General features: G+C 40.9%; 1 protein-coding gene across 40 annotated transcripts in view; it reads right to left on the reverse strand.

Annotated features, from left to right (window-relative positions):
- The window catches only part of LOC127379623 (receptor-type tyrosine-protein phosphatase delta), a 353,106-nt gene that overhangs the window by 57,021 nt on the left and 271,515 nt on the right, over positions 1 to 24,570 (reverse strand). For all 40 annotated transcript variants that reach the window (XM_051429470.1, XM_051429457.1, XM_051429468.1 and 37 more), the window contains 2 exons: positions 12,432 to 12,577; positions 10,360 to 10,501 (listed from right to left, as the gene is read on the reverse strand). In XM_051429470.1, coding sequence (XP_051285430.1) covers positions 10,360 to 10,501; positions 12,432 to 12,577 — 288 coding nt within the window. The remainder of the gene's footprint in view (positions 1 to 10,359; positions 10,502 to 12,431; positions 12,578 to 24,570) is intronic.

A 24,570-nucleotide genomic window follows, 5' to 3' on the forward strand; every position in this document is an offset into this window, starting at 1 on the left:
TCAACCAAACGTAAGAGCTCTTGATTAACAAAGGCAGACAGCAATTCCATTTTGTGCCAATTCTATGACGGCATCTGTTCTATTTTCCTCTTTTACCTCCCTCTAATGTTTCACTACTTTCACCCACATCGTTGCTGATTTCCTTGCTCTACTTACAAGGTACACTTGACGCTGTGGAAAAAGGTGTACTTTTACAATCTAGCACCTAATGATTGACGGGTTCTAAATCTGAGCCCACCCTTTGCTTTATCAGCTACCTGCAGCTTGGTTAAACTATCTCAAACTTGGACTCAGACAGAGTTGCTTTACTCAACACTGCATCCATCATTCTGCCCATAAACTTTTGTAGAGGTGAAACTTGTCCCCACATGATTTTTTTGACCATGGGACCAGGACATATTCATATTTTGTCTAGCTTATATCTCTTATTTCCTATTTTCACTGAAAAAAAACAGGCATTGATATGTAATTTACTAGATCTGGTAAAAAATATATATATTCTTTCTGTGCTTAACTTGGTTCCTACTAATGTTACTGCTTTACAAAGGAGCTACAGTATCTAGACCTAGACCTGGATTAGATGCAAACACTCACTTGTGACCCTTAATACTAAAAGCGTCAAGTATCATTCATGACTGGCAGGTATAGCCATTCATTTAGAAGCCAACAAGTCAGACAAGCATGCAGAGTATAAAAGCACATGTGCATCATTGCTGAGCAAATAGAAGAAATTACAAATTGAGACGTCAGGTTTTTCCCTAAATGCCCTCAGAGAATCTAAAGCCTGTATTTATCTCATTGATACATCCCAGTGCTGTTTGGCACATATGTTGTCCAGTCTAAATAAGATTAGGTTTTCCCCCTAGAGCTTCCTTTGAGCCAGATTTCCCAAATAAGCCTCCTGGCACCTGCACAAGGTAGATATTGCTTAACTAATCCAATAATGGAAAACAAAATGCTCAGCACTTCCGTCTAATAAGGCACACACTAGTGTGTGGTGGGAAAGAATTCTTAAAATTCACCTTCAGCAGTTGTTTTTTAAGAATTCACAGACTAGTGAACTCTGAGTCAACCTTCAAATTGTTTTAAAACATGGCATGTGTCTGGACTGATGTGGTTTTTATGATTGCCCAGGCTGGAAAAGACTCAAGAGGAGCTCAAATGTGAGAGCACATCCCAATTATATGCCTGGGGCCACAGTCCTTTATGCTCCGAAGCCTTAGACAAACTGATATGAGAAAATGTTAAGTGGCAAGGCATGATTGCCTTCCAGTTTAGGTTTACAAATGTGTCTGTGCAAGACTTTCAGGTCAGAACTAATCCTGTTGTATCTAGCAGAGTGCTGGAGAGTTCATGTTTGCTATGAAACCCGATGATCCTTTTATCTCCACTGAGGACACAAATGTATGTCAGTTTTTGTAACAGCGATGCAGTGGGTAGCTTAGAGAATTCTGTTAGCGGCCCCTCTAATTTTGTGTGTTTGTCTGCATGTGTCTGCTGAATGTGTCACAGAAAAAAAAGTTCCCCAGTATACTGTAATTTTGTGCAGTGAAAAATTGGGTACTTTAGTGCTGCAGAAATAAGCAGTAAGAGTTAAGCTGATGGAAATATGCCTTGGTTTAGTTCATTAGTTGATTCTACAGGTATAGAGCGCGCTAATGAATATTACTGTGAATATGCCACAGTTGGCTCAAACGGCTAATTCCAATTTACTGTAATAGAGTTTTAAGAGGAACAGGCCCACTCCACCACAAAGTGGCATTAAGTCTCACTAGTTCGGTACCTCAATAAAGTTAGTTTGGTGATTTGCTGAACAAATACTGTCTCTTTCAGAAAACTGCTAAAGCCCAAGGACAGACAACAAGGGACCCTCTAGTACCCACTAAAATTTTATTTTACCCTTGTTGCCTAAAGGAGCAAATTAGGAATGGGTTGTGAAATACTATCCTGTGTGCTCCTTAAGACTTCTGCGATGATGAACGTTGGAACAAAATATATGAGGAGGAAGGTGAAGGCATAGAACGCTCTCGTAACCTGTAGTTCATGGCTCTCTGTCTCAGTGAAAAATAGCATCCTCTCCCCCTTTGCCCTGCACTGATTGTTTCTTCCATAAATCCCCTTTGAGATTGTATAATTAATTGAATGCTGCTTATTTGTCATTAAAACCCCTCGCCTAATGCCTGAGATTATGAGGAAACCATTGTAGAGTCAATCTATTAATCATCAGGCCTTTTTTCCCCCAGAAAAAACCTTCACAGATGAACAATTCAAGCCGTTCCTCATTCTGAATGACATTGGAAAACTAGCTGTATAACTCTACATCGTGGATCATACACTACCTATGAGAAAATAATTACTTTTCACCGTTCATGTCCCAAGACAGAAAGCACAGTGGAAATTTCCATGTATCGCTACAAAGGAAGTAGGCATGTTGTTGACAATTATGCAATGCTTTTGGGATAGATTTCTGGAGAGTCGACAACTCCCTTTGTATTAGTAGGCCTTACACTAGCTCCATAGAGAAGCAGCTGTTGGGATTTTGGTTGGAATTCGGGTAGAATTTGACAGAAAGTGGCGGAGAAACGGGATCCAGGTCAGAAACGGCTGGAGTTACGCTTTAAAATGACCCCGCCTAATGTTCCTCCAAGCCTGCCATCCCCCATAGACATTTTTTATGGCCATCGCTGCCGGGGCAGATTGGATCAGCCAAGCAGAGGGCATGCAACAGAGATGTACGCCACTTCTGGCAAGGCGCCCCAACTCTCCCTAGGCCCCATGTCATTCATAAACATGACGGATTAGCTGTGATATTCCTCCATTTACAACATAAGCGAAGGGAGTGGGAGGAAGAGAATGAAAGCAGAGAGTGAGTGTTAGTGTCAGTTGCCCCTTAGGGGTAGTGCTAAAATGGATGGGTAAAGAGAGAGATGAAAAGGAGAGATGAAGCAGGAAGGGCGAAGAGGGGGCCTTTCTCTACAGGCCTGGCTGGGCAAGCAGCAAGGCAGGCAGGAAGCCAGGCACAAAGCTCCATTTACGCTCAGATGCCCCCCCCACCCCTTCTTCTTGCTTTACAGACTACACGTCAGCTCAGCCAGATGTACCGCTCAGAGTAAAGATCACCTAGGGGGAAGGTGGGGAGATTTCAAGACCTCCTCTACCTACAATCGTGTCTTTCTTCCACACTCCCATTGTCTTTTGCGTTCGCCTTCCTCACGATTTTATCTGCCTCGATCCAGCCTCGGCCCATCGGAGACTTTAAAAGATGCCTGATGTTAAAGACTCTCCCTCGATCTGTCTTTGTCTGTCTCCCGCCTTCTTTGCCTTCTGTCCCTCTCCCACCCTCTTCAGGATTTCACTTTGCATATTCCATTTGCTGGTTGTTACCTTGAGCAATGATTCCATTTACTTCAGAAAACAGTTCCCCATTTTTTTTTTTTTTTTTTTCTTTTTAGAGTCGGGGAGAAGAAGAAAAAAAAAGTCCCGCTCTCGTCATCTTATCTGCCATCAGCATTTTTTCCCTTTTATTATTAGTAAAATTCATAGTAGGAGGGAGACAACTATTTGACAATGCTTTGAGCTATTTGCCAAACACAAAGCTAAAATGGATGTTGCATACTCTCTCTCTCAGCTCCATGAGATGCACCTTAGGAAGCCTCTTCTTCTTTTTTTAATCTTTTTCTTAACAGTCCATCAACCCTCATTTGATCCCCTTGAGTGCATTAAGCATCCACAAATAAAGAGGACGTGGCAGAAAATATATAAACAACCACACACTACCTTCTCCTTAGAGACACCTCCATTCTCACAGACACTCCTGTCACTTTGATGCATATACAGCCAGACATCTGTTCTGTTTTTATGTTTCAGGCTTATTCATTGTATATTTACCCTCTTACCGCCCACTTGGGATGAATATATGATCCTGGATGGTTCAGAGTTTAATAATGTATATGTTTGGGTGTCATTATTTATCATCAACTATTTAAGATGATGCATTTATTTTTATTTCAGCCGATAAAGGCCAGAAGCTGGAGCCAGCACGGGCTCAGGAGACTATCAGCAACCAGGTGAGTCCTCCTACTGGGCAGGAAAAAAGACAGAAGGCGAAACTGTGAGACACTGAGTTGCTTCATTAACCTTCATGTACTATACATTGAGAAGCAGGCGGGTCAGTTTGATCAAACGGGCATTTCTAATACCTTGGCTTGGATTGCCACTAGGCATATCATTTGTGTATTGGTGATGTGTATTACTTCACTAGCAAGAAAGCATCCCACCAGCTGTCAGAAAGCTTCCACAAAATCCTCTGAACTTTAATCACTTTTGGCATTTTGTGCATGACAGTGGCAGATATCTTTATGGGTCACTGCCATTTGAACATGGTATCATCACACTCAGGCGAGTACTCTGGAAGACGTGCGGTATAAATGTCTGAAGAAACTGACTTCATACAAGTTCACTTCCTCTGAAGAAAGGAAAAACCTAACACCAGCCATTTCAATTATTGATACAGCTAAAAGCTTGCGACAGGAGACGGGAGTATAGAGATTATTCATGCTTGCTAACATCCTGCAGAGAGGACCTCTTGCCTCTCAAAGAGCCCTAATGGAAAACGGGGGTTATATCAGGCTTTTCAAATTTAGCAGACAGACATTCTCCCCAAAAGTGAGTGCGGGAGACGATGGGTGTCACAGCAGGCAGTGGGTGGCATTATTTTATTATGGAAATGACTTTATTGAGGCCACATGTTTTGAGATTTGACAGCTGGGTTTACAGCCGCTGTAACTTGCAATGAGAATATGTAAGGTTTTGTCCCACCCCCTTTCCTTTCAAGCAAACATAAAACATCTAATTAGTCACCACACTTGTCTTTGCTGTACTGAATGTAATAATGTAAAGACAACTAATTACACCCAAAAATCAATTCTTGCCACATCACTTTTTGCTCAGTCCAGAGTTGTTTGGTTGTAATTAGCGAACAGCCTTACACGGCTTGAAAAGTTTCTCAAGATCATTAGATGCATTAAGGATGACCCTGCAGTACCCAATTAATCTAGTAGAAAATGACTTTTGAGTGCAGCTAGGATCAAAGCTACTAACATTAGCACCCCTCGACTACCTGGCTCAGACTTATGCACTCTTAGTTTTATGACCTTGTGTCCCATCAGGTCAAGCCAATGGGATATTCCTGATTAAAAATGTTTAATTTTCTTCTATATATAGTGTGTTATGTTATGTGCACAAGTTTGGATACTAGTTCATCATGCATGTGTACATTTATGTTATATTTATATATATTCACATCAATGATTTTGATTAGATCTTTTCAAGTGTCTAACCTTTCCTTACAATATTTTATTATTTATCTTTCAAGTGTACTTCCATAAGATGTAAGAAGCAATTTGCATTTTAAAATCACTCGTCCCCTAATTGCCCTGGAAGTACTGTAAAGTATCTGTGGATAGCTTGGCAGGTAAGGCCAGTGAGGGGGAAAAAAACAACAGAAAAACACATTCCTCATTTGTCTGAATCAATAATTATTAATTCAGGAGGCTGTGTTTACTTTTATTAAAACAAATACAGAGCCACAACATGTGCAAAGTTATCTATCATGTTCAGAGTACAGTCCAAGTGCCTTTGTGGCTCAAGCAGATGTTTTCTCACGCGCTATGCAGACTAAAAAAATCCAACATCCATCTTGTTGGCAGCAATTTTGTCTTAAATCATCCTGCATACTACATACATACAGATACTGATTATGCTCCCACGGTTAACCACGCAGTAAGATATAAGGAGGACTGGGGGGGGTTATTTATTTATTTATTTTCTAGGATGAGATCAATTTCTGTGAGGACAGTCCATCTCCATCTTTTTAATTACAATAATGAATAACTTGTCATCATGTGCTCCATTTCTGTGACGTATGAGAGAGTGAAAATGGGAATTGTGGGGAGAGTAGCATCAAGTCGGTATTGGACAAATTCCAAGCAATAACTCTGCCTATATGGATATTTTATGAAACATCTAATGGACAAGAAGATAATTGATGGTCTGTGTAGTTGATTCCACATGTCGGTTTCTGATAGAAATGTCCTGCAAATAATAATGAATGACTACTTATTCACATGGAAAACCTGCTAAAACACTACTAGTTTCTGAAACACTAGTCCACAGTGACAAGGACAAGCAAGTGTAATAGTCCTACATACTGAAGGATATATTAGCATCAAGTGGACCGACCACTTGAGTTATACAATTCCAATAGACCTAAAAATGCTGTTCCAAGAAGTTTAGATTATCTTCTTTTTATATTCAACAAAAGACTTAAACCCATTACAGTGAGTCAGCATGTTTCCACAGCACCATTTTCTGGAGGAAAAATTTATTTTTCTTACAAAATTGAGCGTTCCATGTGGCGGCCCAGGTCTTGCCATCTATAGAGCTCCTGCCAGTAAATCAGAGAATTGTATGGTCGCTGCTGGCCCCCTACTCTCCTTTTTTCAAGCCACTGATCACAAGCACAGTAATTTTAGAATGGTCACTTGCTTCATCCCTACTGCATCCCTTGCTCCGACAGTCCGAGACAGCTGACACAGCATTTATCTTGCTAAGCAATTTGAGCATGCAGACCAGCTTTTGTTCATTTCTCACTCAGTACTTGTTAGAGGGAAGGCATTATGCATAGAGAAAATGGTGCACACAGATGAAAAACGATGGTTAGGAATGAGCATTAAGGTACGTTTTAAATTACTCTTATCAGTCACTCCTCACAATTTTCAACGGGTTAGTGCTATGCAGGCGGGTACACACCGTTTACATTGACCAGCATCTTATGGATATCAGTATACTAGGCATGGAATATAAATAATTCAGCTTTTGGTGTCTTTTATTAACTGCACAGACCTTTTTTTTTTCTCATAACAGTGACAAAGAGCGGAGTGCATGCATTGTCTATGAATAATCACTGATCATGTAGCAGCCCTTTCATTGTATGTGGAAAGATCCGTCTCGGCTACACGGCTTTGACTGTGCCATTGCACCATTCCATACAAATGGAAATGATGCATTCTGTTTTTCCGTCACAGGAGAGCGGCTTCCCATTTTCCGCTCCCACTGTCAAGTTGTGCACAGCTGCATAAGTTTGCACACTTGTGTGTGGGGCACAGGAAATGGCTGTTGACAGCATAATGGGAGTATGAGGATGCAATATAAATCCTTAATCATGCCTGAATCATGAACTACAGCACTCAAATCCACACACCATTCTGCTGGAACTACTGCTGGTAGAAAGTCTAGAACCTGTGAGGTGCTGTGCCTAAATTTTCTGGTATTTATTTTGTTTACTTATGGTTTTAAAAGTGTGTGAGAAAGAAATCAAACTGTACTAATTGTCTAGTGACAGACATCCTTGTGAGAAGCTCTTACAGAGGCATATCCATAAATGAGATCAAATACCACTTCACTGAAATCATATTCCAGACATGACACCCAAAATGTGCTGTTCCTTCTTTCCTCAATCCCTTCTTGTCATTCTCAATTACAAAGCAAATCAAGACGACCTTAATTCAAAGACACGAGTAGCATATGAGTCAGGTCATCTCACAGTTAATCAAAACAGAGTTTTAAAAAAAAAAGTGTACTAAGGGAACGCGTACGTCATGCCGTGGCCTGGCAGATTTGACTCGGAACATCATTACGTTTCAGGGTTCGCCTTTCATGCAAATCGCTTCTCTAAGCCTGGAAGTTCATTACTAATGGCGCTTCCCATCAAGTTAGAGGCCCTTCCGAATACTAATATCCCCCAGTACTTTGGATTTGTCACCTCGAATCCCCTCTCCTCATAGCATGGCAATTACAACAATGTGCTTTTCCTTCATGGAATTAGGCATCACCCCCTGTGGCGAGCTTCCCACAACAGATGCTTTGCAGTCGTTTCCACAGACCATTGGAGCCCAAATGAACTAAACGAACAGTCACTTTGTATGTATTAGGCCTGGTGTAGTATCACTTATCTTTTTTTGCTTATTTATTTATCTCTCCAATCCTGCACAACATCTTGTGTGGAAGTTTTCTGTATCTCCACTAAAAGGGCCAAAGGAGAAAAGAAATCATTTTTGCCAGTCATGGTGACAGACCAGACTTAAAAAAAATGTGCAGTTGCATTTTTCAGACTGCACTTTATGTCATGTGGAATGATGAGTAGCAAACCAGCAGTGCTGTATTTATTGTACTGTATGAAGTAGTAAAAGCAGGGCGCTTTTTGGTCGCCTAAATAATATATAATGCATCTCTGAGGTAACCTTGTGTTACCTCATACAGTACACTGCCATCCCAGTGCACTGCCAGCTTTCTCCCAGCTTTTCGAAAGTCAAAGTCATCTTTAGGTTGGGTCTTTGAAAAAGAAGGAAATCGCTGTATTATGGATGTCTACAACTTAAGGCAAAGACTTAAATTAAATGGCTTGCTAGAGTTTATTGTATTATAGTAAGCCTTGATATCCTTGTCTGTGGCCAGCACTGTGGCATCATTGTTTATATTCGATTTTCTCTCTCGCTTCCTTTTCTTTGTCTGTCAAGCTGTGACTGCTAGCACTGCTTGTAATGATTAGTCAGTTCATTTATTCATTATTTGCTTTTTAAAGGCACCGCTTCCAGAGTGCGTAACAATACATTTCCTTGCTAAGACCTACCAGACACCAGATGTCTAGCAAATAGAAAATGCTCAACTGGGTATAGGTTGAATCCCTGCTGTGTCATAGCAAGGGTAGTGAAATGTAGATAGATTGATATAAAAATCTTGCAGATCATTTACAGTGGCAATATTTTGGGTTTATATGTATCCACAGGAGGCATTGTAAGGATGGCGAGCGCACCAAAGCCGAGAAAGAAAAAGCTCTTTCCTGTTTTTTTTGGTCCGTGATAGGCCTCTCCTCACCTTCAATACATTGATGGAAAAGGAGAGAGAGCAGAAGAGCAAAATGGAAATGGTAATAAACATGCTAATGCTAGGCCGTGGAGCCGGGAAGAGCAGCTTCTATACCCGTTCCTCAGCTATCTTGGTGTGTGTGTGTGTGTGTGTGTGTGTGTGTGTGTGTGTGTGTGTGTGTGTGTGTGTGTGTGTGTGTGTGTGTGTGTGTGTGTGTGTGTGTGTGTGTGTGTGTGTGTGTGTGTGTGTGTGTGTGTGTGTGTAGGGGAAAAACAGAGATAGAGACAGAGCAGGAACGAACAGGAAGTGTGCATATTGCATGTGAGAGCGCACACAGACGTGCGCGTGCACACACACTCTCACTTTGTGCTCCAGAGTAAACAGGAGAGAGCTGCATGTGAACGTGCCACCTTTCTCTTTCAATCGGACTCTGGAGACAGTGCAAAGGGCCTTTTGTTGGCTCATTGGTGAGATAAGAAGCGGGGGGGGCTTCAGTCTCTCGCAGAGCCAGCTTTTTTTCTATAGGATGGAAGCACCCCTCTCAATAGGAACTCATTTGCCATGTTGTGTAATTGTGGCACATAATAGAGCACACCTCATTCAGGCAGCCCAAGGCTTTTTTCTAAAGCCATTTTCTCCATTCACAGGCAAACAAGTCATGTTTTAGAGAGATATTACGCAGCCTTTTGAGCTCAGGGTTACCACATATTTGCCTTTGAATGGAATGTTTTGTGTAATCAAGATAAAATTTTGTGCTTATTATGAAAGCGGCACTGTCAACCAACTTGATATTTGTCATCTGACTTTTATTCTCGCAGCTCACAGGACGTAAACAAAGTGGCTGACCTTTCCCGCCTGGTTTGTCACACATGTTTGTGTAGAGGAGCTCTGGCTATTAACAGTTGCCGGTCGCTGAAAGATACTGGCATTGGGCAACCTGGGCAGGGAATACTACCATATAAACAATACATGCTTGTTAATCATACGAGAATACTTGCCATGTTTTCTACACGGTCAAACGGATATCAAAGCTGAAGTGCAGAGATGAAAAATGACTGATTTGAAAATTATTGCTGAGCTTTTCCATTAAACCACCGCAGGCTAGGAATGGATGGCTATTTGCATAATGTAACTGGCATCTTAATTATTGTGTCAGGAATCTGTATGCAAATGACTTAAGTCACTTAGAAACGGAAACTTACTTGGCTAAATGGCTAATGGACTAAATCTTATCAAGTTAGAATACACAACGTGAGTGTAACCAGAGTCCCTAATTGGGTCTGACTGTGCAGCGCGACAGTGAAAAACAAAGAAAAGAGGACAGGACAGACATAAAACAAGTGAATTCAAGCTTACCTGGGTTAGCTGGGAGAAAAAGGGCATGTTAGTCGTGTGTTTTTTTTTTTTCTTTTGGGGCTGTTGAGAAGGACCTACCACGTAAAACAGTGAGTCTGGTGGTAGCGCTCGTCTCTCCAACACTGTTGGAGGCGACGCATTCATATATGGCTTCATCTCGGGGCGTGCGCAATGGCTGAATTCTTAGCACTGAACCAGAGCCGTCGTCGAACTCAATCACCTGCAGGTGCGAGAGACAGGATAATGTTAAAGGAGATTTTTTGGTCCACAATGGGTGAGGGACCTTCTGCAGACAAAGAATTAACAACACTGTCGAGGACATTTGGCTAACAACACTGATGGGGACTGACACAATGTGCTTCCTATGACAGAAACAAAAGCTGCCTACCTTACATTCAAGCCAAGTGATTTTGTGTGTATTGTGGTTATGTACTGTACGTGTACAAAAAGTAACTTCAGGATCTCTGCAGTATTAGAATGCTTATAGATAATATGTAGACTGAGAATATAAGTAGTTTAGCATTTTTGTTGTGGGTATGTACTAGATGAATTTGCTATGTGTTCAGACATGCTGTCTTCTAGTAAATGAGCTAGATCTGATGTATAGTTTAACTTATGCAGTAATCGGTAAAATAATCGATGCGGCTGACTAACTTTAAGAATGGGGAAGGTTAACTTGGTCAGAACATTTTCGATATCGGGTTATTGAGTGAATTTTAAATCTGAATGTGTCCCACTCTTAAAGTTAACATTCTATCCCTTAAGAAATGCATCACACTGGATTGTGTCAATGGGACAGAAACAAGCACAAACAGTTATAAGTGGCTTGATAAACGGTTACGGACAGTTGTACCATGAGGTGAGATAGTGGTACAAAAGACAGGACCGACTGTATTAGACGAACGACACATAAAATGCTCACAAACAGGTGTTTGTTGTAGCTTATTCAGCTATTTTTTGCATGCTACATGTTGTATACTCACTGATTTTAGAAAGCCCTGTGTCATAACTCAATCTCTTTTAAGCATAGAGGTAGATTTCAATAAAAATAGGCCTGAGACCTCGACTTCACACACACTCACTCGCACGCACGCACATACACGCACACACACACAAACACACAGAGGCCTACAAACATTTTTAGAGTTCACAATATATCTGCATGTGTTAGTTAATAAAACACTTCAACATTTAATTGGCCAAGCGGTACAGCGGTGGTGGCAGACAAGCTTTCAGCATATGATGGTAAAGAAACAGCCTCCTTTCTTAGTCAAAGCCAAAATAACAAATTAGAAAGGAAGTTGTTAGACTTCTAAAAGGAAATGGGTTTTTGTTAGAGGATGAGGCGGCAGTGCATGATTGAATGGGCACGGAATGGTGGCAGCCAGCAACCCCTGTGAGGCAACCAGGGAATGAAAACTAGTGTGTTAGCATTCAGCACAACGTGCAATGCAAACGCGATGAACTCTGATAAGATTAGATTTCTGTGGTTATGAGACGCAAAGAAGAGGCGGGAAGAGGTCTCCGAGCTCCGTTAAGCCATTGCTGCTGTGCACTAGCAAGCAAATATGGCATCTAGAAAAAAAAAAAAAAAATGACACCATGATAGTCCCGAGGACTGACACAGAAATTAATAGAAATCTTATCAGTGTTCTGCAATGATGTGTTATTTCTCATGGGTATTGAGCCGAAGTGCAGATTAAAGCTGACCAGAAATCAAAGCTTCAGCCAAAATAAGGAGGGTAGGACATGCATTTAGATAAAGATGCCACAAAGCAAAAGGATATTTCGAAGTGAAAGCGCTGCTGCCTCTTTCACTTTACATAAAGCTGGCAAATGTGGCATGATGCTAATGTAGGTATCTGGGTCACACCACAAGTAGTTTTTTCTTCTATCCAATTACTTTTCTTTTTGTCTTTTATTTAATTACAAATCTGTCCCAAGATCTTTTGTATACTTCCTCATTAAAACGCAAGCATGTTTAAAGGCCTGGCCAGCATGATTATTAGAGCCTGCTAATGCGTGGTGGCAAGTCAGGGCGAAAAGCAAGCGAGCGGGGTGCAATGGATTATGTGCGAGCAGAGCCAAAAGCAGTGCAGAAGCATTCCAATTTTGTCGAGCATTTTACATCAGAACAATAGACCTAATACCTCAAATCTCTGGTTGCTGACTTTCTTCCCCTTCTTGTTCCACACAATCTTCGGCCGTGGATCTCCTGTAGCTTGGCAGATGAAGGATGCCACCCCTCCTTGCACGCCTGTTTGGTCATTGGGGGTTCTTAAAAACTTTGGTGGTGCTGGAGAAAGACAGAAACAGAATAAAAGATAACAAAAATAGTTAGTGAGCATACTAAGCGTCGCAGACAGAGCAATTAATCTCTCTTATCAAGCGGCACACACTAGAAAGTAACAAAGTTGCAGATTTCAGCATCTGGCCGTTAAGAGGATTGTCTTTGGAGGTCAAGACAAGACATTCTACTGACTTTATTGTGCAAGTGGAAACAGATGATCAGTTGTTGAGATCAGTAAGGAGGTCTTGGGAGCAGAATGCATGATGCATTTTATCTAGACTCTTTTAGTATTTCTACATAATCTCTTTGATGGATAGCTGACTTTTTAGGGAGTTTTAGGGAGGAATTCTTGGATAAAAGGACAATTTTTGTGGGAAACAAAAGAAGGGGTTAAGATCAGTCACTGGAGGCCGGAAATAATAAAAGCTAATACACTTATGTTTTATTTTTTCTGAAATATGGCAAGCCATTTGGGTTTGGATGTCAGTTATTTAGACTGAAAAAGAGTTGTTGAGGCTGCAAACTTCTGTAAATAAAAAAGAAAGAAAAAAATGATTGCCTCTTCCTTCTGTGACAGTAAAAAGTGTTATTGTGGTCACTTGCTGATACTGTCCTAACAAATTCTGTCAATGTGTATTAGGGTACAGAAACTGTTCACAGCACAGCCTACAAAGAAAGCTATTAAGGAATCTTGTTTTACTGAAATGTAATATGTAATGAGATGTTTAAGTTGCTAGTAAGTGATTTTTAATAGTGGAGGGGGTTCTTAAAAGAAGGAAAAGTCTTGTATTGATCACACTGCAATTTCTAATTTGTGTGAAAGGATGATTGTCTGTGAACTGGTGCGTTACACATACTGTAATCCCCATGGCACTATTTACGTGTTTTTCCACTGGGCATAAATCATGTGGCTATCCGTTGTCTCTTGTAACGTTTTTCAACAGTTGCAGAGAAACAGAAGCTTGTCTATCGGTTCAGCAACAGACGACACTAATCTCTAGAAAACCACCAATCGGAACGGTAGTTGTGCCCCACGCAAATGAGACACGCACCTGATAAGGTTCTCGCAATGCTCTGATCAGTGATGTGAGCATTCTGTTGCTCCTAATTGGTCCCTCAATTCAGCACAACAAGTCAAGTGTAAAGGCAATCAGGATAAAAATGTTAAAAATGCAGGCGAATGGAGGTGAGAGAATAGCTGAGTGGAACAGTGTTTGCTTTGTGTGGACATGGCATAGACGTTCCCATCTACTGTGGCAGTTTTACAACTGTACAATAGCATTTACTCAGCCTCTAATAGTGAAGGGAGCTGCAGCCCTGTTCCTGCAGTTTGATTTTTAGAATTACAGTTTGTCAAGTAAAATCATTCCCCAGTATAATTCAGACTTTGTCAGTCATTCCAACAATTCTCTGTTTACTTTCAATTCCATGAACTGAGTTCTGTTTTGCCTCTTTTTCCCCCCACCCGGACAATCAGTTTCTGCTCTCAAGCTGACGTTTCTATTACAACCGCTGAAAAATCACAAAAAAGTGATAAGTAATCAAAGGAACCCGTCTCTCCCTGATGAGATTTTGATTGGGAGATTTACATTCCAGCTTTATCATGATGATCAAGTCTAATTTCAATAGCAATAATGTCATAGTGCTAAGTCAGGCCCCCTCGGAGATTTTCCTCTGGAGCTTGAGTGCCAGCTTCAGTGGGAGGTGTAGCTCCATCTGTCCCCCTGCGGAGCAACTGTTTGCCTTTTATCAATCACTTCAGCAGGCCATTAGGGGCCACACAGCTGCAGTAATGCCAACCATCTGAATCACCTCATCTGTGTGTGTGAGAGAATGTGGGATTGTGCTTGTTCGTGTGCCTGTGTGCAAACCGATTTCCCCTCCCAGATTGTACTGCCCAGCAGCAGCGGCAGGGGCACTGCGAGTGAGGGACAAATTAACCTGCAGGATTCGTGGAGAGGTGACATAAGATGTGTGGTCAGCAATCAAAAGGGCGAACAGATAAACAGGCAAGCAGCTGGGCTTCCACTGGGAAAATGAGTCTGGGAAATCACCTGATTGCCTCATGACATACACACGGTGTTGCTTACACGCAGACATTAACAAACCCACACATACACACTTCTCAGAATCGCTCTCTCATTCACCGGCTGACAGATCCGACAGGTGGGCAGCAGAGTTGACACTGTGTAATTTGTACGCGGCAAAAAGCACCATTATATCTGCATTTGCACCTTATCTCATTGACTTGGCTGGGGTGTGGTGCACATTGGTATCCAGCCAAGAGGGTGCTGATGGGTAATTGATATGCTATTGGGGCTGTTTTTCGCTCCGGGGCCATCCATTACGGCTCGGTGCGTCTCCCTACGCCAGATGTGATAGACTGCTAGGACATGTACCGAAGATCAGCACTGGAGGTGAGGAAAAGAAGGTGGGGGGAGAGTCATCGCACAATGGGGAGTGATTGAGGCGTGACATGAAGGTAATGGTGTTTTCACAGACATGGCCGCTGATATCACCATCATACCCCCATTTTAGGTCTGCCGCTGACAAACATCCATTTTGGTAGACTCCTTGTACAGCTTCAGGTAGACAGAGGCTGATTGAAACCTCAGTTTTCTCCCAACAATGCCATGACTAGCACCTTGACAGCAACCAAAAGATATGGTCTATGAACAAACATTGTGCAAAGTCATGCGCCACAAAGAAACCTTTTACCATAGAAGCCTGATTTTTCAATGAGCGTTACAGCATCCATTACAACACAAAAGCTACAAGAAAGTGGAAAGATTTATCTGTCAATTGTTCACCTGCCTCATTCATTTTTTTCTTATAAAATAAATCTCAGTAGAAAGCACTACCATCCAGCCCCAGCTACCTCTGCTGTGTGTTGGCATCTCCTTTGAGAGGTAACCATGATCTACATGAATTAATACCGTGGCTAGGCACCTGTTAATCCAGTGCTAAGCTGTCGCCGGCAAACAAATGAGAAGTGTAAAGCCTGTCACAAGCTAAAAGGTTAGTGACATGGGCCTGTGCCTACTCTCCCTTGAGGCCATTATGTAACCTTGTTCTCGTTCGCTGCCGCTGGAAAGGAAGAAGCTCTTCATAGCATCCCCTTGCTCTATTTTTCATGGATCAACGCCATGTTAATAATTTGGTGGCTGACTGAAAGCCTTTACTGTTCTTGAGAACACCCATGTCCACAGGGCTGAGGGGGCAGACTGTTACATGACTAGAAGTATATATTTTTTAATGGATAGACATAAATGGAAATTGGAAGCCTTCAACAATGTGGGTGGTACAAATGTAGAAAAAGAAATGTGTTACTCTTGCTGCTACTGTATACTATCGTTTTACAACATTTTGGCCCATTCCGAGGATTTTTATAACAACCATTTAAATAAAGTGGTCAGTCATCAATAAATCACGTTGTTTTAGGTGATTATCCTAAAATGCCATTACCACGCTGGAGCAGTCACGTTGCACTTGATCTTCTTTTTATTGTATCCCACAGAAATGTCAGTGACCTATGATTAACCTCGATTAACGATTAAACTGTTAACTCGCAGTAGATGTATACATTAAGGATTAAGACCATAACCAAAGTATTGTGTCATATCATACCAAAAAGAAAATGTTTTAGGTCTGGCAGTAAACTGAAAAACAAAACAACATTAAACCTCCAAGAACACCTCTATTATAGCAGGAGTAGGGAAACTGATATGCTTCGCCGCACTACACAAAAGGTGCCGTGGTCAGAACGGAAGAGAGGCTGGATGTTGGACAAAAGGTAGGCTAAAGGGTGCTTGACCTTCTCCCTGATTAACCAAAAAATCAAATGGGAATGGGCTTCTTAATTGAAAACTAATTGAAAGTCGGGAAAAGCTCATTCTTAAATAGAATGGTCAGTAAACAGAACAGGACATTTTAACAAAATCCTGAAATGATACAGAGAGTGAAACTTTTTAAAAGACTGTAACTAAATTGACCTTGCATATATTACGTTCCCTGTTTCATTTGTTGGGTGGAATCAGCAGTTAATTAAAAGCTTCTGCTCTGCGGGGTAGGGTGAACTTTAAGTACCTGTTGCAGGGCCAGACTATAAATTGAGTGGACTGTGTGACTGAGGACTGGGGCTAATGACATCATATTTTTCTATCGTCACGCTGAACTCCGAGCGTCTTTCGGATCTGCATTCATTACAAGTGTGTTTGATATTGGCTTAACTCACAGCCAAACATTGCATTTAAATACATTTCTCAAATAGATCAGAGTCTGGGTTTCATTCACAATGGCCAAAACATTTCAAATCATCAGGATTCCACCATAGACTAAAGTTTGATCTGCCAAGCCATTAAAGAGCATGAATCAAAGAGTGGAGAGAAGAACATTAATAAACCCACTTTCAGTTGGAACCGCTATTCGGCAGAGACACCAGTCCAAGACGGCTCGGTTTTCACAATTATACTGACTGACATATTCAATTTCATTTGCATGAAAAGGGCCATTTCCTCTCTGAATCTTTAACTTGCAGGGTGAGGTGGGGTTGTGGAGGGCGATAATTAATCCTAACACATTGGGTGGCAGTCTGCAAATACCCTGCTCCATTTGGACATACGGGTGGAAGAAAGGAGCATTTAAAGATGCCATTAACCTCATTCGACATCTTTAAGCTTTAAGCAGCATTTCAGTTCTGCGATATTGATGAATTGTCACAATGGCAGCAAGTAGTGCAAATTGGACTGAAACGGGTAGCTAATGTCGGGAGAGGGTAAAAGTGATGCATGTAGTATATGTGCCTGGACATTTGACTTTATGTAATCCTTTTAAGTATTCTAAAAGTCCATTGCAGCAATATCATTATCATAGAATTTAAATAAAGAAAAGTGCAGAGGGAGGGATTTGTTTGTGACTGTGAATGCAGTTGCATATTTGTGGTTTATAAAGCAACACCCTCTATGGATTAATTAACTGTCTATACAGCGTTCGAAAATATATGACCCCATGCCAAGAAGAAAACATACTGTAGTAATGCAGACACAAAAACACAGAGATAAACAATGCAAAAAAAAAAAGTGAAAAAAAGAGAGGGAAGATAAACCACACATACTAATCAATGGAACAAACACAAGCATAAACCATTTTCTTGGGGCACTACACAGCTCTCTATCTGCAGCATTATGATAAAAATTTGTCTTTTGTAATGCCGAGGAAACAAACTCTACATTGTATGTGCTCACAAAGGGTCTACGCAGAAAGAAAGAAAAGGAATTGGAGCTTAATTAGAACTGTTGGCTGATTTGCATTGCATGCTCATCGGTAATCTTGCCTTAAATGGAAACTGAAATTCTTATTGCAATTAGTGATTACTTGAAAAGGGATATGGCCCCCGAATGATTGTTAATTACTGGATCAGGAATAGTACATTAATTCACTGCAGAGGTTTTAATGCAGTGCAATGATGGGGACCCGCTCCTCCATCAATATTGTGCTGCTTGTCACACATAATGAAGTTCATAATACAACCCTTCTCCTACACGTCCCCCTCACCCCCTCCCAACTGCTCAAATGTGCTCTCTAAGCAAAATTCATAACAGTCATTATGTAAAACTAATTCAATAGAATATACAAGAATGCAGCTTAATGACACATTAATATTGAGACTGCATATGGATACTAGGGCTGCAGGTCCATTTTGTGATAGGGTCAGGGTCTCTTATTTGGCTCATAAGCCGCCTAGAGCCTCCAGTGAATAAATAAATGCATATCATCACTTACAACACGGCTTCAAAGGCAGAAAACCTACAGCATGCACTGTAATACACAACTCACCAGTGTATTCTCCTTGTCAAATATTCAGCCCAATGACTAAGGTTGCAAAAATCATATGCCAATGGGACTTTCTGAACCCCAGTAAGTTTATATTACTCATGCTAAGTGGCATTGCTATGCAAGGTCTGAGCTTCTGGCTACAGCCAGGAGTTAGGGCACTTTAAAACAGGCAACAGCAACGGCTTCAAAAAGAATGGCTAATGCTCTTGTCCCATATTGAATGCACTGACATATTCTACGGGGGTTCTCCAGAGGTGCACAGGCACAACCTATCATGCACATGTGTGCAGACACACGCTCTCATGGGTGTTAGAATATTCTCCTTGGATGGAGCCAACACTGCAAATGGGAGAACGACATTAATAAATTGGGGGGTGTGGGACAATTGAAAATTCTGGAAGGTTCCATGAAATAAATATAAAGGGTTATTTATGGAGCAGTGCTGAGCTTCTTAGTCTGTGTTTCATGGGATAAGATGGAAGCTGAAAGGCTCCCTTACTCAATTATCATTGTACATTCAAAAAGGCAAAAAACCTTTCAGTTATGCAATGGCGGCTACATCAGCGATGTAGTCTCTGCTGTGGTATATTACAATGTTTGCAGAGGAAATCTTGTACCCTCTCTACCTCTCTCTTTTCTCCTGTGTCTGTCTCTCTACCAGCTACACACACACACACAAGCTACCGCCATGTCCCACGGGACACATTAGCGAGGTAGAGGGATCCAGTTTGTCACTTAATAAAACGGCCCACTCAAACAGATGGCTTTGTTCAAACGGCCCCCAACGTTTTAAAAGCTGGAACTGAATCGCTGCTGTGGCAAATCAGACACATGAAAGTCCCCCTCCCTTTGCGGCGGAAACCAAACAGAAGGAAACATATAAATATTGAATTGCGCCACTGTCGGTGCAAGACCATCCGCCAGAGGAAAGGAGAAAAAAAAAAGACTGAAGAGGAGGAGGGGGAAGGGGGAAGGAGGTGGAAAACACTAGACCCTCCTGTTGGAAATTCTGAACATCTGGGCTGAGGTTGTCGAACGCCGATGCAAAATAATACAGAGGCTTCATTTTCAATAAGACTTCATTTTCATCTCCCCTCATTCATTACTTGTTCATTTGTGTGTGAACACATAAATCTGGGGACAATTCGTGTGTGACCATTAGAGGAAAAAACAGTCAAGCAAGAAGTATGAAATTTAGATTTGTTTGTCTTGTTTGTTTTTCCTCCAACGTCTGGAAAAAAGAGAGAACATAGATAAGTAATTCTAATTGTGCAGGCTTACTCTGTTTGGTAGTCAGCGCAGTCTATTTGCAAAAAGTTAATTATCTGATAGGATAGGCAGTGGCAGCCACTAACACAGAAAGCCATTCGTTCATTCTGTTATCCACTAGGCAATGGAACGATTCATTAAATGGCAGTGCTGCAGCAAAATGGCCAAAAGTTATCATACAGGGGCTGCATAGACTTGAAAAGATGTTAGAAATGGCAAAAGTGATAAACATTCTTTAGCCGTGTCAGCTTACTGCCAATGTAATGACAAACAGATAATAAGAGAACATGATTGCGTATGATTCTGATGCTTCTCCCACACATGTGACATACATTTTGTGTGAGGTTGATAAATATCACCATGACAGCACGTACAGATGACAATCTGCAAAGCCACTGCCTTTCCACTACATTTACCAGAAATCAAAAGATACGGGTAGCAAAAGTGGAATGGAAAATCAAATAAGCAACATATTTGACAGGCTCTATTCAAAAGAGAATTACACTATACTTGGGCCTGTCCTATTTCTTTATAGCATAAACTTCACATAATTGTCTTCAACCACAGAGCGGAAAAGCTTGCCTCATATTTGTCTCCGTAGGAGCAGAGATGGATTATGTAGCAAATCATTCCAGGGATTCGACATTGTATATTTAAACAGACTGTAATTTTATGGATAAGTAGTGCCAAGCCATTTCCGATGGATGCCAGTCATCAGGCCATAAGAGGTGACACATTCCCTGCACTGTGTTTTCTCAGGCGCTTACAGGCAAACTAGCTCATGCTCCAGAAATCCTGCAAGATGACAACTGGCTTCCTTTCAGCAGCTCAGATTTCCTGAGAATGTTCCTAAGTTCAGCAAACCAGTTTACACCTAAACCAAGCGTTTTGGTAAACATAAATAGGCTTTAATTCAAATTTCCCCTCAATTAATGTACACCCAGCTTTCACTTTCTACCAGTTTCAGAAAATATTTCCCTAATATGTTAGGAATAATATATATAATGGATAATTCATAAAAAATATGAAACTACTCTGAATAACCCTCTTCTCTGCAACCGGCTCATGGCTATCCTCTTATCGAAAACCTATTACTGGGACAAAGAATATGCAGGGGAGGTACCACAAACAGTCACTCAAAGACCAAAGTGACCTTTCACAGGCCACTAATTTTATGTAGCAGTGAAGGAAGAATATTGCATATAAAAGAGAGGAAGAAAAATGGGAGTAATTGAAACGTTTCGAGGTTAAGAAAAACCTTTTACTCTTTGAAGCCAACAGTGAGTGTCATCATATGCGTCATAGTACAGTAGCATAAAGGCATTTTGAAAAGTGACACTCTTACACTTTATACAACATTATCTACTGTTATCTAGCTACTATTTGTCGGAAGGGATTAACTGTATGAGCAGCACTGTATAGTTTTGATATTGAAATTGTATATGTTTAATGACTGAAACAGTAGATTTGCCACGGTATGTAAAGTTTGCTTATAATGTTCTCACTTGACAGTTGAATTTGGCAACTTTCTGCCTTCCTGGTTAAATTGATTTAAGCTCAGTCAAAGTTTCATAAAAGCATTAATTACTAAGAAAAAAAAAAAAAAAAAGGTCATAATATTGCCTCTAAGCTGTTGCATTTGTTATAATACATGTCAAAATGCCATATAATTGTCAAAATTAAATTTAAATGATTATTCTTAATGATACTCTCATTTTTAATTAGTTTGTTTCATATTAAATGAGTGACATGCAATACTGCAGGATAACACATTAGCTGTGTATTAGCGGGTTGTTTTTGTCAACTACGCATTATTAATATGTCTCCTTCTAAACCACATGCAGTAAATCTAAGTTGAGGTCTTTGAATTCTTAATTGCGAACCCCTGAAGAAAACAGTTCAGCTCGTATGTGTGGCGACGTCTTTGAAGAGCTACAGATGGGAAACAAATGAGGGTGGGTGGTATCAGGGTCAGATAGCGGATGGGGGTTTTCACTTGGAAGCAAACAGTGCAATGTCACCCCAGGAGCAAAAACAACAACCCTCAGGGGACATAATTAAAATAATCCAGTGAAATTAAGAGCTTCAGATCACTTTTGAAAGGCTCGTCTTTCTTGATGTGTGTGAATGTGGGGATGATTCATCAGGAGATGAGTAGAGAAGTGTAAAGAGGATGACTCGTGTGCGTGCATGTGTCTGTCTCTTTACAGTGCAGGGGTGTTACTAGATACTCTGCTTTTGTGCAACATTTAGGTTGTATACTCATTATATTCATGAACCTGTTATAGTATCATACAAATGGTCCCAAAACTATTTTGAAAATAGGCAAAGTTTTCCATTGAAATCCGGCTTTTGTATGGTGGTTAGTCAAAATATAGTTTCTTTTAACCTTGGAAAACTCTGCGTCACATTCGAGGTCATTAAAATGAATATGATCGGGGCAGTGAAATACAGCACTTTGCTCGAGTTCAGGTTGGAAATCTGTCAAAGCAAATAAAGAGAACCACAGATGACAATTAGAATATCTATCTGTGAAGCAACTGACAAAGAGAGAAACCACACAAATGGGAGCTAAAAACTCATTACTGCTGATGGCTTCGTGAGAATCTTGGTTGTGACGAAGTATAGAAATAAGTGCCTCAAAGAGTTCATGCATACTATATTTTTCAAAATGTGTTTCAACTAGTGATTTAATGGAATATTGTGTCATGTCGTCTCAGAGGCAGGGTGAAAACAGGGGTAGATTTCTAAAGACGGGGAGCCCCCTTAGGGTACAAAACTGTTGGGGACCGGATATGTGGCCTTTTGGACTGATGGAGTTAGTTGCGCTTCTCTTCTTAGTCTTTTTCACCCTTTGCCAAACTGAGCCTCAGTTGACAGAGCAAGAGGGTACACAAAGGCGGCGGCCTCAAGAGCAAATGTTTGCCAACAGTAATGGGCTCCATTCTACTGGTTGAGTGAATGAGTGAGTTTGTTTTCTCTTTTTTCTGTGCATTAAGTGTATGTACACAAGCATGTGAATAGAAATACTGTACATATAATATATCTAATTGTGGATTCAGACAGTGTGCTTGTGTATTTGTGAAGGGAGAGTGTCATTCTGATCATAGATCTGCAAGCTGGGGGACAGAACATTTCCAGTAAAACTGTGAAGACCTATCTATCTACAGTGCCGTTTCACAGTTATCTGAATTATTCTAAAAGCACAACTGTGAGTAATGGCTGGGGCTATTGGCTTTTAATGTGGAGTAGTGAAACGGCGAGGAAGAGAGAGTAAAAAGCCAATGACATTGTCACAAAATGCCACAAGGTACTATGGTCCTCAGTAAGTGATGACTTCATCCGTTCTCTCACATAGATTAAAGGTTAAATAGTTAGCCGGCACATTGACTTAGCGTGACTGTTAACTTCATAAATATTCTAGGAAATCGAGTACAATTCAGCACATAAAGAAAATACAAAGGCCACTTTAATGTGCCAGGTAAATGCTGATATATGTAAAGAGTATGGACATCACATCAACATGATACATTAATAGCAGTACTTATATTGTAACTTACATGAATTGTATATGCTAGTAGCACATTTTACAACTGTGAAACCATTTGGGAATTGAATATAGTACAGACAAAAACTGGCATTATATACTTAAGTGAAAACAAAAAAGGTCCACAATGATTATTGTTTTATTTAAAGGGACTCTAAAACCTACATTTGTGTAATGTGCTGGTAAATAGCAGAAGAATTATGTTTATAGCCGAGTTCTCCTTGGCGTGTTTTTGGAGCTGATATTTTCAGCATGTAAGGCGAGCCTGCTGTGATTAATCATTCCACAGGTGCAGGACTATTGTCAGAACCCATACGTCCCTTTTCAACCTGGGAGGAAAGTGGAATGGTAGGGAGGGAAGGAGGGGGCTGAACACATCCCTAAAAAACAATTTCCCTTCCCCTTCTTCTTCTGCACTGAATTTGTCAGCAGAGGGAACCAAGTCCAGATTAATTAGATTCCATTTTGTGGTCATCTTCGTTTTTTCCTCCTTCCACGACTCTTTTCTTTTTCTTTGTCTTGCCTACAGTCCTTACAGCCATCCCGAAACCATTTATCACATTGCCATCTCGACAGTGCCTTCCCCCTTCCTCGCTGGGAAGCCATTAGAGCATCTCTGCATCGTGGCGGCCAGATTGCATTCCGGTCCCCACTTGCGACATTTATCATCTTTTGTCCTAACTTTTTATCTGCCCCTGCCCTGTGTGAAGCCCTATCTGCAATGCCCACTATAATGAAACACTGGGAGGTGAGGCTCAAGTAAATAACCTAATTAAACCTAGCAAACAGGGACAAAGGGGAAAAATGCACAAAAGGCCTTTGTGACAATGCCAGAGGAGGAACACTCACAGATGGCAGTGAGGAAGTCGAAGCAGTGATGTGGCACGATGCCCATACCACCTTCTCATCTCAGTATTTATAGTACTCCTAGTGGTGCTGTTGTTTGTCCAAAGATGTCCTCTTTACATGATTTGGACCAACATAGTTTATCATTATTCGGACAAAGCACTAATTATACATCAAGAAATGAGGAATGTAAGAAAAAACGCTCCTGTACAAGAAGGAAATATCTCTGTGATAAGCCCCAAAGCATTGAATAATGGCCCCTAAGAGAAAATCTATCCTTCCTTCTCACTCCTTTCTAATTCTTAGGCAAAAGTCGAGCCAACTCTGATTGGTCTCATTAGGGACAAAATGAAGAATGCCAAGCGTCATAATTATCGGCGCGCTGCTCCAAACAGTATCGAGTCAATACAGCAAAATGTCAGTAGGGCATTAGTGGGCAATTATTAATCCATATCAAGCTGGGATGGACAATTTAATTATCACCTAATCAATAATTCCAGAT

This window comes from Dicentrarchus labrax, unplaced genomic scaffold (genome assembly GCF_905237075.1).
Source record: "Dicentrarchus labrax unplaced genomic scaffold, dlabrax2021, whole genome shotgun sequence".
NCBI lineage: Eukaryota > Metazoa > Chordata > Actinopteri > Moronidae > Dicentrarchus > Dicentrarchus labrax.